Source organism: Myotis davidii, unplaced genomic scaffold, assembly GCF_000327345.1.
Source record: "Myotis davidii unplaced genomic scaffold, ASM32734v1 scaffold399, whole genome shotgun sequence".
In the NCBI taxonomy this organism is placed as follows: domain Eukaryota; kingdom Metazoa; phylum Chordata; class Mammalia; order Chiroptera; family Vespertilionidae; genus Myotis; species Myotis davidii.
In genome coordinates, this window is record NW_006292094.1 from 1,058,919 (window position 1) to 1,073,156 (window position 14,238).

The 14,238-nt window shown below is 38.9% G+C and overlaps 1 protein-coding gene across 1 annotated transcript in view; it reads left to right on the forward strand.

Moving 5' to 3' along the window:
- RANBP17 (RAN binding protein 17) overlaps window positions 1-14,238 on the forward strand; it is a 225,486-nt gene that overhangs the window by 163,532 nt on the left and 47,716 nt on the right. Inside the window, exons 22-24 of the mRNA XM_006765451.2 lie at window positions 4,888-4,976; window positions 10,803-10,910; window positions 13,039-13,121. Of these exons, the coding sequence (XP_006765514.1) occupies window positions 4,888-4,976; window positions 10,803-10,910; window positions 13,039-13,121 (280 nt within the window). The remainder of the gene's footprint in view (window positions 1-4,887; window positions 4,977-10,802; window positions 10,911-13,038; window positions 13,122-14,238) is intronic.

Here is a 14,238-nt window from a genome sequence, read left to right on the forward strand (position 1 = left end):
TGTGTCCAGGGTATGAAATAGATTGACACTGTTTATTATTTGTAAGAAAGTAATATAGTCCCGAAAATGTAGGCACCTTTGCTGGTGATGCTTGAGTTATATTTTATCGTTATTTGAAATAAGTTGACCAAAATATTAACCATCGCTTTGCATGACTCCTCTCTACAAAAAAAAAAAAAAAAATTCGCAACAAGAAGCCAACTAGGACAATAATTGCCTTTGATGATTATTTTAGGATAAATCTTCTACCAAAAACTAATTAGCTAAATACTGTACCTTTTAATTTGAAATAAAGTTTTTGAAATTAGTATTTATCAGCATGCAATAGTCACAGAATTTTAAAACCAAAAGAGATTGTAGAGATTTTCTTTGCCTTTATAGTTTTGTTGAAATTCTACACCAGTTTCTATGCGGGTAGCTGTGTTTCTCAGATGTGTCACAAATATTTCGTGACCAACAAGATCTTTGCAGCTTTAAGGTAGCTATTGCTTTATGTCAAAAAGAAGTGAGGTTGAAAAACACCATCTTATAAAAATTCCATCTGTCTCATTGGAAGATTTCATTATGTTCCAAGTCCACTTTGATGTGATCCCATCCAGTTTGATAGAAACCATCTTCCTCGAGTCATTTTTAATGGAGTTCCAGTGATATATCCCTAAACCAGCAAGTTCTTAACGACCCTGGAAAGTGACTGCTTGATTACACTTTAACGGTATTTGCAAATAAAATCACAAGTAATTAAGGGGAAATCTCCAGGCTTTTGAGCAAGTTTGATGCATGATAACTGCCTGATTCAGCTTCATCTAGAGTAATGCTGTGTAGGCAACAGCTACGGAGATCAATAGCAACGTAATGATGGTGGCAGAATTAAGTGAGTAACCTGAGAACTGTGCCTCAGAATGCATGCAGCTGCCACGAACCAGGGCCACACAGTGCACTCCGTGCTTCCGTCCTAAATGTTCATCAAAAGACGCCCTGCAGGAAAATGGAGTTAGATGCTCTTTATTGCTGATCGTGTCTCTTGCCACATTTATCAGGGAAATTGGATTAGCAGTTGGCAGCTGCAGGTAGACAAGATTCTGCAGTGATTAAATATGCAGCTTGGCTGCATTTGTTGTGACAGACCTTTAGTAAATTCTACTGTAAGCACCATCTGTCTAATTTGTATAAAGAAAACTTGGTGCTTTAAGCCACCAGTGAAGAACTAAATCTGTTGCTTTATCATAAACAAAACTTTTGCACTAAATGCTTTTAAATGTAATTTATTAGGTTAGGGCTATTTTTCTATCATGATGAATAAATAATACATGCAAAAGTGCTTTCAGGTACTTCATTTTGCAAGGACTAGAGATAAAAACGGTTCGGTTTTGTTCTTCAATAAAGTATTTAGTATTCCAATCCACAGGAGGTGATGCTGTTAAAATATCTCTATGAAAATGCCTCGGGACTGCCATATTCATTTAATTTGCAACCCTTACCAGGATTTTCTAACTCCCTATTTATAGATATTTTTCAAATGCAGATTTCAAGATGAACATAAACATTAAGGACCAATGTTGCCAAATTGAAATATGGTTGTGAGGGGAGGAAATGCTGCAAAACCCTTAAATTTATAGCTTTGTTTTCTTACTTAGTCCTAATAAAGTTGAAGAGAACATTGAATTTTTGTCTTAGGTTTTTCTCTTCAAAGTAAAAGGTGGGGTGTGCTATGACAAATCCTGGCTCTAAAGCATTCGTTTAAAATATATGTTTTTCCCATATATTTGGGTCTGTAGTAAAATATAGTCCAATACTCCCCTGACTCGTGCATCATTTTTTATTTGACCATGACATCATCAGTTTTAAGGAAAATGAATGAAAACTTCTCAGAGGAAGAGGAGCAGTTAAATAGGAACCTGCTATCTTTAGTCCCTTCGTATAAACTCCACAATGTTAAATTATTTAAAATCCCTGATTTTCAGCATGCGCACATTAAAAGTTTTCGCACTAAGTGCCAAATGTTGCAAACAGCACTTTAACAGAATGATTTTGCTTTGATCCCTGTAGCAGTTCCTGAATAATTTATCACAGGTTATTGCCTTAATTCTGGAGAGGGATAGAGCAATAAAGGCAGATGAAAACACTCCAGTTGAAACACCTTGGGGCCTGCTCATTCCTCTGACACGGCTCTTTTGTTGGAACTATTTAGAGGTTATTAAGATGTGTCTCCAGAATTAAGAGTATGCTTTAAGGATGAAGACAGCCATCTTAATTCTAAAGACAAAGCACAATGACCCTTCACCTTCTTTTTCTTTGTTGTTATTATATAGTAGAATTATGAGGATAATATTATAGCTGCCCCCAGTAGTGCCACTACAGTAAAGGGTCTGTCAGACTTTCCATTAGAAACCCTGTTTTGGGGGTCAGGGTGGAAGGAGCCGCATTTCAGCTGTTTCCCAGCCCATCCGTCTCACACTTGGCACACAGACAACTGTTTACCGGGCAGCGGGCTGAAGCACTGAGCAGTTTCTCCGTGGGCTTTCCAAAAGGAACCTTGAGGATCCGATGCCCCAGAGTTAACCCACTCCCCAGAACACCCCCCCTACAAATACAGCGCCGCTCACTTTTCACGTCAGCCAAGTGTTGACCAACTGCAGGAGAAAGGCAACTGTTCAGATAAACCTCTCTGTACTATTTTAAGTGAGATGGTAAGATGTGACTCCTCCTGCCCCAAGTTACAATCGGATCACCTTTCATTCTCAGCCAGTTAGTAGCCTGGCTGAGCTCCTAGTGAACAGTTTTGCAATCTCATACCAGAACTGGGTATGTCGTGGTTCTCACGAAAATACTCCCTTAGTGTTGAGTGTCAGTATAGCTAAGTATAGTACTCATGCTGTTTAAGATAAAAGATACTGTTTGAGCTTAAGAAATCTGTTTCTTATGTTAACACTGTGTTTTCCTGCCGATCAAATCTATTGAAAACATACATTTAGTTATTTCTTAGTGCTTTCTCTACTATATAGTAACATTTTCTAAACTTCAACATAGAATTTCATAGATTTGAGTCCATTAAACCATGTCTATGAACTTGGTGTCTTTTAAGGAAGAAATTTATGGTGAAATAATTAACATTTTTGTGTAATGAGGATAGTCTAAAATATTCTAAGATTCGTTTGCATTGGGCACAGAGAAAATAACTCTTGGCTCCTCTTGCCTAATTTAGAGTTGAATGGTGAGTGCCTGATACATATGTGAAAATTTAAGATAATATGAAGAGTAGCCTGTGATCTATAAGTGTATACATAGTAAAGGTAGAGCAAAAAGGCCACTGTATAGACCGCAGAGCCAAATAGTCTGAGTCAAATTGCTCCAGGAGGCTGAGAAACGTGGGAGACTGAGAAAGAGGGAACAGGTACCAGGTGCTGGAAATAGGTTGCACAAAAAGCAAAAAGGTTTTTTAAAAAAATAGCAGGTCACATGAGAGACCTATACAGGAGCCCAACTGGTCACAGAAAAACAAAGACTGGTGCGATCAGGAGAGGAAAAAGAGTAAGTCACTTAAAGAGGCAGAAACAGGGAGTCAGGGTTACAGGTTCAGAAATTCAGAAAAGTGTCATTCTATAAACTGAGACAGCACAGAAACAATATCCTCATAAGCAGCTTCCAGCTGCAATGACCTGTGAGGCGGGGTGGCGGAAAGATCAGAAATTCAGACACGCTGGCAGAGAAACTATTACTTGGTACTTGGAAATGTTGCTCTGTCATTAAGCTGAGGGTCATGATTCACTTCCAAATCCTTAATGATAATTTAAACACCTTCCTAAAGAGGTTTTCATTTATAACCAAGGCGCGAGGAAAAAGTAATCTGGTCAAATGAAAAGTTCAGAGAGCATTTTCTGGCGTATTTCCACTGAAACAGTATCTTCAGAAATCACAGTTGCAGATCTCAATTATCCCACCCCCTTGTTTTGCAATTATGTTTATTTGTGCTCCTTGTTCTGACATTCTAGCATCTGTTCACGGGTTTTCTGTTTCTCTTCCCATGAATCATCCTAAGGACAGCTTAATTAAGCATCCAGAGTCCTAGTCAGATCTCTCTTATTTTAGAATCAAGTTTTTGTTTTTCTAAAACAAAAATATTTGTAGAATACTTAGTATGCATCAGGCTCTTGTTAGGCATTTTTACATAAATTTATCAAGTTTATTCACAATTCCTCTGAAAGAGTATTAGCCCCTTTTATAGATTAGAAAACTGAGGCAGAGACTGATACATTGCCTTGCTTTAAGACTTACAGCTAAGAAGTAAGGCTGGGATTCAATGTCAAGTCTTCTGACATGGAATGTAGAACTCTTCCCTATCCCCCCCCCTTTTTTTTTGCTTGGGAAATGTGAGTTCCTTTCTTGTTACATCATGGCACAGCAGGTCACCTGGACAGTTGTAATTTGTCCTCGGTCACTCAGGGTATTTCTGAGAGATCTTTAGATGCCAGTGTGCTTCCACGGTAGGCTTCACTTTGCAGAGTAGGACTGACTTCAGGCGAGCCGGTGTTGTTGAGACTTGCTATTATTAAATAATGTCTAGACAATGTGCATTTCTGTTTTGTGCTGTTATCCGTCCTCGTTTTGCTATTTTGGCATTATGCAGAAACAAAATGTTTTGCGATTCTAACCCCCTATAATATTAAAATTATGACTTAGCTCAGTTTATAAGAATCAAAGTAGAGTTGGTCAGCAGATTTCATGGTGTGTTCGTTTAAAGTGTCTATGGTTTTCTGTAGAAAGGGATCTGAGCGAGACATTTTAGCTAATGAATCAAAATCAGATATGTGGTCATTATTGCCTGATTATTACTCCATCTGCTCTGTGCTAACGTGAAAATCAATTACTGTGTCTCTTTCCCACTGACAGCGTATGTTGATCGGGCTGGCAAGAGATCTTCGAGGGATTGCCTTTGCACTGAACACAAAGACCAGCTACACCATGCTGTTTGACTGGATGTATCCTTATTACACTGTGACAATACCAGCTCTGTGCACAGAGGGATGCCAGGCCCCTCGCTCTCGTTTAATAGTATGGCGCAGTAGGGAAGAGGAAACAAAGCTAAATGAACTAATGTGTAATCAGCTAAAAATTACAGCACAGTGGCAGCCGTGCAGATAACTGAGCAGAGCATTTGGAGACCCAGCTCAGAGGTCACTTTTTTGGGGCCATTAAATATTGACAACTTAAAAATCACATCCCCACAGGATTGTTTTTGTTGGGGTTGCAGGCATAATCGGGCTAACGTCTTTAACTCAGGACCAGTGCAGCCTACCGTTCGGCATTTCGAGGAGATTTGAATTTCTACTCCATCTTAATTAGCGGGGCTGAGAAGGTCACTTTATCTCTTGGAGGCTTAATTCATCATGCTACAGTTTTTCATCACCATGAAAATATTAATGGACATGGAAAGGAGGAAATAAGTGGTCAGGATTTTTCATTTGGTACATGAATTTACCTTGGCCAAAGCTTAGTGCAGACAGCAAAATAAACAAACAGACATCCCCCACAGAAATGTCTCATCGCGTAGGAGTGGAAATAACATGGGCCTTAGGGTCAGAAATCCCAGCGCCTCGCTTTTTGTGTAAACCTTGGCCAGTCATTTGCCCACTCTGAGTCTCAGCTTCCTCATATACGAAAGGAGACATCCACAATCACGGCTTGTGACCATTCAGATAGGTAACGCACTTTGCGTAACGTCTGAAACGTGTTGGGTAATCTTAAATTGTTCTTGTTAATACTGTTTTAATAGTATTGTATGAATCCTCCTTGACCCTAACAGGAAGTGACAACGTATGCAAGTCGCATACGTGTAATATAAAGTTGCCGTGCCTTTATGCATGGAACCATCAGAGAACAGAAAAATTCTCTGGCCTCAAAGCTATTTTGTTTTTTAAGTTGAACTGCTTTTCAATTGCTCCTTACAACCCTTATCCAAACTTCCTTTATAAATTGTAAAAGAAACTTCTTTAAGGCAGTCTGATCCAGCTACAGCCAAAATATAACCAACAGGGAACCGGGGCATGTTTTAGGGAAAACTCTGTCTGTATTTTTTAAATTAACATTGATTTGAATACTGACCTACATTTTACTGTTAAAACCTACTTCATTAGATTTCTATGCCCATAGAAGGTTAGAGACAATGTTCCATGTCATTGAGGAATCGTGTGTGTCTGTATCAGCATACAAAGTATATGTACAGAGATTACAGATTTTAACATGGGAATTCATATAATTCTTTAAACTATGAATGATAAGTTGGAATTACATATGGCCCTTTTATTTCTCTAAACATAATTAGAAGCTCATAAAGTAAAACTTTCATTTATTTGAAAAATCATAAAATCCTAGTTTCCTCACTTTAAAATTGATGGTCATCTTAAAACCCAGCTACAACTCTAGGATGTCCAGCAATTGATGTTTCATGTTTTCCTCATCAGTAGTCTTCACCAAGAGTCAAGGCAGAACCTTCTCGCCGAAGGTCAAAGAATAAAAATAGCTTCCGTAATTGATGCTGCCTAAAATTTATAGAACATACTGCAATTTAAGTTTTTAAGGAAGGCTGCTGTCCATTCCCTGACTTAGCTCCTTCTTCTTGGCACCTATTTCAATGGTGAAACTTTTGTCCAGCAGATGGCAGAAAATAGCAAATGGAAAACCTTGGGACTTAATGTTTTGTTTTGAACTAGAAACCATTGTCTCCAGCATTTGACCATAGATGTTGCAGTTATTAGGGTCCAAGGCAGAGCGTGAAGTGTCAGTTATGCAGGAAGTTGTGTTAGGTTGCCAGACAGGTGGCTTGGTACAGGCCTTGCTTACAATAATCGAGTTTCAGTAGCAAATCAGCTTCCTTGGGAAAAGGCCAAAGGCTTTTCATAATTGTATTGACAACAAAATGAATATGATAAATGGTATTCATTCAGTTGAGACAAGATTTATAGTTTTCCTTTGGGCCAGGATGAAGAGCAAATATTTATAATAATAGTAAAATTTGTTTAAAAGTTACATTATTTGATCATTCAAAAAGGTTTATTAAAATATTTCGAAATACTTTAAGCAGTTTCACGTGATATAACGTACAGAAGCTTTCCAAAGTATTCTAGTAATGTAAAAATGAATAAGAATATGATTAAAAAAACATGGATATGAAAGTCATTTATTCTTCCTGAAATATTGATATGTCAAACCGTCAGTGGTGATTCCCACATTACTGCTGGGGAAAGCTTATTTGCCTTTTATCCACATAAATGTGTGTTCTTTAATTTGTTATACAGTCCTTAGCATGCAGAGGAATCATCCTATAAGAGCACATGTCATCTTACAGTCAAAATGCATTTTATTTATGGTGATTATTTGATAAAATGCTATTTTAGTGGTTAGCTATTTAATTCAAAAACATTTCTATAAATACTGACTGCATTAACTGCTACACGAACTACATTGCTCATCACTCTGTCCTTCCAAAACTAAATTGCCTGAAACTCCACAGCAACCATGTTGACAAATGGTTCTGCTGCTGGAGAATTGAAGAAAAATTATTGATAATCCTTCTTTGCTCCTGTCGTGAGAATGCAATAGGAAAGCCCCTTACCTTGCAGTGTTAAGTCACCTTGTTTAAACATTCCCAGATCACATTTAGACTGAAGTATCAAAAATCCAGAGGGAAATTGAGTGGGGGGGCGGGGTGGGGTGGGGCAAAGGAAAGAATGTGTATGATGCTATTTGCTCATAGTCTTTTAATAGTCATAGTCTGATCTTTGAATCCACTGTTTTCCAACCCATCAATCAGTTATGTTTATTAATATGCATAAAAGCATGCAGAGGCAAGGCCAGACAATGAGCTGTGTAGACGAGCACAACCTCTGGACTGGAACAGTCTTAGATTCCAGTCTGGTTTCACCACTTACCTTGTGAGGTCTTGGGCACGTTTTCTTCTGTGGAACAGGGCTAATAACACCGACCTCACAGGTGTGTTGTAAAGTGAGTGAACTGACACAGGGCCTAATACAGTGCCTGCACAAAGTAAATGCTCTACCACTATCGTTTAGTTCTGTTCCCTAACAGGGATGAGACAAAGCAGTCCCATTTGCTCACTTACTCAGCAGATTTTGCTAAAGTCTGGGCTAGGTTTTATGAGGGATATAGATTACTTTGGATCAAATCCTACCCCCAAAATGATCTTACAGTTTAATAGAGCTGGTTAGATACCTACATAAGTGACTATAATAAAATATAAAAGGTGATAGATGCATTAAAGATACAAATGGAGTGATTACATTTAGCTAGAGAAGCAAGAAAGGTCGTATAAAGGTGAAGGATCTTATCAAATAAGTAGGATTGGACTGCTGGAACTGTTGGCTGGAGCACAGGTAAGGAAGGGCAATAGTGGAGAAGATGTATTGTTATACAGACCACTTCCTGGTTAGAACTACAGGTTGTCTGGGACCCTTGAATATCAGGCTAAGGATTTAGATCCTTGTTCCATAGATAGTACAAAGCAATTGATTGTTTTGATTTACTAACAAAATCAGAATTACATTTCAGGAACAAAATAATGATCAATATTTTGGACAGACTGAGGTAGGGAATAAAGTAAGCCTGAAAAATCGCTGTTCAGCAAGCATTTTATTTATTTTTTTTTTTTTGAGTGCTCTGTGCCAGGCATGGAGACTGAATAAAAGGGTTGCTTTTTACAAGAATGAATAGAAGAGTGCTCTTTAGAAGCCCACTCTAGTGGGTGTAACAAATAACTAATAATCAATGTGTTGTAACAAAAATGCGTGTAAAGGACCATGTGAACATATGAGGAAGAGACTGGTGTTTCTGGCAAGAAGAGTAGGCTTCCAGGAAGTGAAAGTTGGGCGAGGCGTTGAAAGGTGGTGAGGCAGGCATTTGCCAGACAGAAGGGAGGGGAGTGGCTTCCAGCGGCATCTGCCTTTGTGAGCAAAAGTTCAGATGTTTCACATTGGTGGAATACCTTCCAGAGAAGCTCTGAGCCGGCAGGCCCTTTCTGTCCTGGAACCACATTCTCACACCCTTACCTCCTAACAGTTTTAACAAGGTCCTTTGTTGTCTTCTGGTATATGTCGATGTTTTCTCTATTATGAAGTCCCGTAGAGAAAGAATTATGTTTTTACTCATTTCTTTTTAGGGGGGTTGATGGGGGTAGCATATAGAAAATACTAATAACTACTGGGTTAATGGGTGGATGGATGGATGTTGTCAAGAAGCAAATCTCATATTCTTTTCATTTTTGTATATTTGGCATCTTACGAGGTAGCATCATATCCTTAATGTTTGTGTTTTTCATTTATGTGATGTAGGCCTTAGGAATTCATTGAGAAGATCTAGGTGAAAGCAATTCGATCTGTGCCTCTTCTACCCAAGGCCCCTACTGTCTTCCTCCTGTCCATGCAGACGTAGTCCTCACAAGGCCACTGGAAAATTAGGATTGGGTTCCGATTCTCAGTTGGAGTCTGGCATTCTCACTCTGAAGCCCTTTTAACCTCCCTGCTTGGCAGACCTCTCCTCTGCTTCCCAACATCACTCATTTTCTCAGTGGCAGTCACCTCTGTCAGAAGCATATTAGAATTGGCACCACTCTCATTCCACACAGCACAGGGAGCACCCCCTCCTGTCCCCCAGCCTTATCCCATAGTGAATGCAATATGCTCTGAAAAATAGGATGGTCCTAATGCCCTTAGAATGCCTTGCAAAGGGCCTTGTGTACGCTTATGATATTCTTAGATCCTGAGATTTGGGTCTTTCAAGTTTTCTGATGAGCCTTTCAGATGCTTCCTCCCCAGTGATCACTTCATTTGTGCTCTTACGGTCTCAGTGGAACACTGGTATAGAGGAACGGAGACGAGAGAGTTGGCATCAGTGGATTTGCAGGGAATTGAGAATGGCTGAACCTAGATCGGGTAGGAGTACTAGGAAACGAAACTGGATGTAGTCAGGGACCACATCTTAAAGGGCCTTGTATGCTATGCTAAGGAATTTGACATGTATTCTAAGAGCAGGAAGAAAATTGCTATTTTTTTCACCAGGGAGATCTCTACCCATATCACACAGAAAAGGAACACCACCAAATGATTCAGTTCACTTTTCATCTGCAGCAGAAAGACAAGTACATTGGAAAACCTCAGAAAGAGAGCGACTTGGGGATTAGGAATATGATATTCTCTTTGCAGGAGCATAGTAAGAGTTTTTTTCTGCTGCAATTTTAGACCTTAATTTGATCTTTATGTGTCCATTTGGCAAGGAGGAGGCCAGTTGTGGGTTAGAGCCATCAGAAGTTTTCCAGGTTCTGATGGTCATGGTCATTGACTTATCAGAGACATAAACTCCTTAGTTGTTGAGGACATTTGAGAATTTCTCTTCGGGTGTATGTACATAGCACTACCTTTTAGCAACACTGAGTAGATTAAAAGTTACCCAAAGGTTTTCTTCAAACTAACATCCCCAGTGTTCCTTGGAGTTACAGTGGGTCCAAGCAGAGCAGGTCAACAACTTAAAAGAAAGAAAGAATGTATGTAATTTCTAAGCTATGAGATAGATAACATGTGATTTATTATTACCATTTCCCTCTACTTTTATATATTTTAAGAATTCATAATGAGCAACTTATTCCTTAAGTAGTTTGATACCCAAGAAACTCTTAAAATAACAATTAAAATATGTTTTTATCCTATTAACTAAATTTGTTTTCCTTTTAAGGGGCACTAACTTTCAGGAACAATCTTTCTTTTGACACTTAAGTTCTTTAACAGGCTTTATAAAAGGTACCCAACATATCTTCCCATTCTGCAGAAGGCTATTGAGCAGTGGTATGGAGAGCCAGCATGTACCACTCCCATCTTAAAGCTTATGGCAGAACTGATGCAAAACAGGTAAGAGGTGCGATGGAGAGTGAAAAACAATCTATTTGGCAGCAGTCTCCAGACATCAGAACTTATTGCCTTATGTGTGTATAATCAAGGCTTAGCAGGAACCCAGGAACCCAAACAAGATAATCAGTAATAGCAATAGGATTAGAGACATAAGGCTGAGTCCTTCAGAGAGAGAGAACACAGTATACTTAGGATCTATGGAGCTGGGAGGAAATTGAAGACTACAGCTACCCTTGTTTAAAATAAGCCAAGACACAAAATGGAAGAAGGCCAGATATTTTAACTGTTACACTGCTTAACTGCAATTCTGTAGAATTTTAAAACAGGAAAGAAGTTTCGAGGTCTCTGAATTGAGATGCTTCATTTTATGGATAAGGGACAGAGTCCCAGGGCAGTTCAAGACACGGTTTGTCGCAAGAGCCCTGGGGATTGTCCTGGCTTTGATTTCTAAGTTATCCTTCTTCCTCTTAGGAATAAGGTGCATGTAGATGGGTGATTTATGCCCTCAAATTTTTCATTTAAACGGCGACCACAACACTTCCCAGAAACTGCCTGTGTGACCTGATAATTTGCATAGACCAGCAGAGATTCAATAACTCTGCAGATAAATATTAACAAAGATGTAGCCAAAAGAGAAAGACTGCAATAAGCTCATTGGTTTACCTCTTTAAAACATGTCATTGTGAATATGGCTTAGCACCAAATTACCTGTCACTTAGCCATCCTGTCTCATCAGCTCCTCTTTGTAATCCGCGTGCTGGAAGGGAGATACTCAGACAGGAGTATGGATTGCCGCTTTAATTTTATCTCTGGTGCTGAGATTTCATAGCAATAATTTAAAAAAATTTTTAAACAAGAGGTGGAAAAAGACCTGGCAAAGAAAGAAATGTGAGTATTACTCTGTTGAAAGCCGTTTTTGTTTTTAACCATTCTCATAGGTGGCTTACCTTCTAAAGGAAAAGTAGCTCTGTGTTTTATATCAGAAATTTAGTTTTTATTCAATTATAATTTTTTCAACCAGATAATTGATATATATTACTGATAAACATGTTATAATAAAGGAAGAATCATTGCATTATATATTGTGAAGTATTTTCTATCAGCCATAGGCAGATCATTTATATCTAGCACAGTTGTTTTAACAACTACCTAGTGAAAATCTGTAATCTCAGAAAATATGTTACCTTGTCTGTTCCTCTATAATCAAATGTGAATTATGTCTCTGCATTTTTTTTATTCAGGAATTATATACGAACAATCAGATGTTCACAATAATAAGTTATCATTGGACTTTATTCTAAAGCATTTTGAAAAAGCATAGAAAAGCAAGGATTCACTCTATTCCTGACTAACAGTCCTTTAGCAAATGTCTTTGCTTTCTGATATTTCTTTAAGCTGGTTTCATATTTTTGCTAATCCTTTTAGAAATATATCATTTTCAAAAGCACAGCAGCAAGGCATATCGGAGCCACCTAAAGCCAGAGTGTGTTAAAAAGCAAATATTGTATCAGGACGGTGTGTCCTTTGCTCTGCCCCACAGTTCTCCCACCTCTCAGGAGCTAGGGAGGAAGAACTGCCCTCATTTGGAACCTCTGGGGTGCGGTTTTCTTGACTTGGGCTGTGTGCAATGGCAACTATAGTATGGATGTAATTTCGTGTGTTTGGAATGTGCTTGAAGTAGCAGATGAAGCTAAAGGTGCCTAGGTTTCCTGTCACTTTAGAATTTATTTTTAAAATATGTATTGGATACAACAAGAAATCTCAAATGTAAATCTCTATCCAAGTCTCTATATAAACTTACACTTACACACCTGGGGCTTCTGTTATTATCTATCAGCCACTTTGCATGGAAAGAGAAGGGTAAGAGGTTTGTAATAGAGGATGTCAGGATACTGTTTGGACAGGTAAAAAGTGAATTCTTTGAGTCAGCAAATAAGTGAAAATAATTTTTCATGATTGTCCTAGTATCTTTGTAGAGAGAAAATTAGCATATGTATTAATGGAATGGCACTTTCAAACAGATAATTGTAGTGCCGCTACTTCTAATAAATGGAAATGCTGTGCATGTTAAGCTTGGATTTGGTTTCTTTAGCTGCACAGAGAGTCTAATTTTTGCTATATTTCTTAGATCCCAGCGTTTGAATTTTGATGTATCATCTCCTAATGGAATTCTTCTCTTCAGAGAAGCTAGTAAAATGATTTGCACTTATGGTGAGTATCTCTCTCCATATTTGTCTGCAATATAACTTTATCTCTTTGGAGGAAAGAAATATGTTTGTTATTTTGTTATTTTGAACTTCATATCTGTATGCATTTGTGAGGTGGGTAATAGGAGTGCAAAAAGCTAGGTAGCTATATATTGGCATCAGGAGAAGTAAGCAGCATGCCTCTGACTACATATCATTCCTGACCACCTTGATGAATTTCTTTTGGAGAAAACTGCAGTGTCAGTAGGCAAAGGAAATGCACTAGGCAGAATATTGAAAAGTTATAGCATATTTGAAATTGCCAGAAGTTCTATCAGGGACTGCTGTCTTGGGTGAAGGAGTGCCTAGATCAGTGTCACCAGCACAGCATTTTAAGAAAATATCCTGGTAAAGAGCAGTAAATACTGTGCTGTAGGAACTGTGGGGCATTGCACCCCTGGAATCAGAGTTCAATAGTAAAGACTGTCCTATTCAAACTTGGTAAGGTGCTGGAATTGGGCCTTAGAACAACCATAAGCCCTAATGCTTACCAATTCCGACAGCTTCATCAGTGAAATTCTCAACTCTGGACCTTTCTATAGCCGGGAGGTTGGGGCGGGGGGAGCTAGGGTGGGTGAGAATCCGCTGACTGAACACCGAGCTCGGGCTGGGCCCCGGCAGTGCCCGCTCTGGGCCAGCTGTGTCCTGCGTCCTCTCTACTCCGTGCTCTTCTTTGTGGCCTGTCCTTTTTACTTTCCCAAATGAGTAGCCAGCTCCAAGTACATCTGCTCTCAGAAACGGCCTGTGATTCTCGTGCATCTTTTTGAGTACCTAGAAACAAATTTTACAAAATCCCATAGAGCTTCTTTATTTTGTGTTAGGGGACAGGGGGGCGGACACGGGGGGGTGGGGGCAACCATTGAAAGTATATTACTTTTTTGTTTTTAAGTAAAAGCCCATTTTTTTTCTTTTTTTTAATTAAATCTTTATTGTTCAGATTATTACAGTTGTTCCTCTTTTTTCCCCCCATAACTCCCCTCCACCCGATTCCCACCCCACCCTCTGCCCTTACCTCCCCCACTGTCCTCATCCATAGGTGTATGATTTTTGTCCAGTCTCTTCCCGCACCTTCCACACCCCTT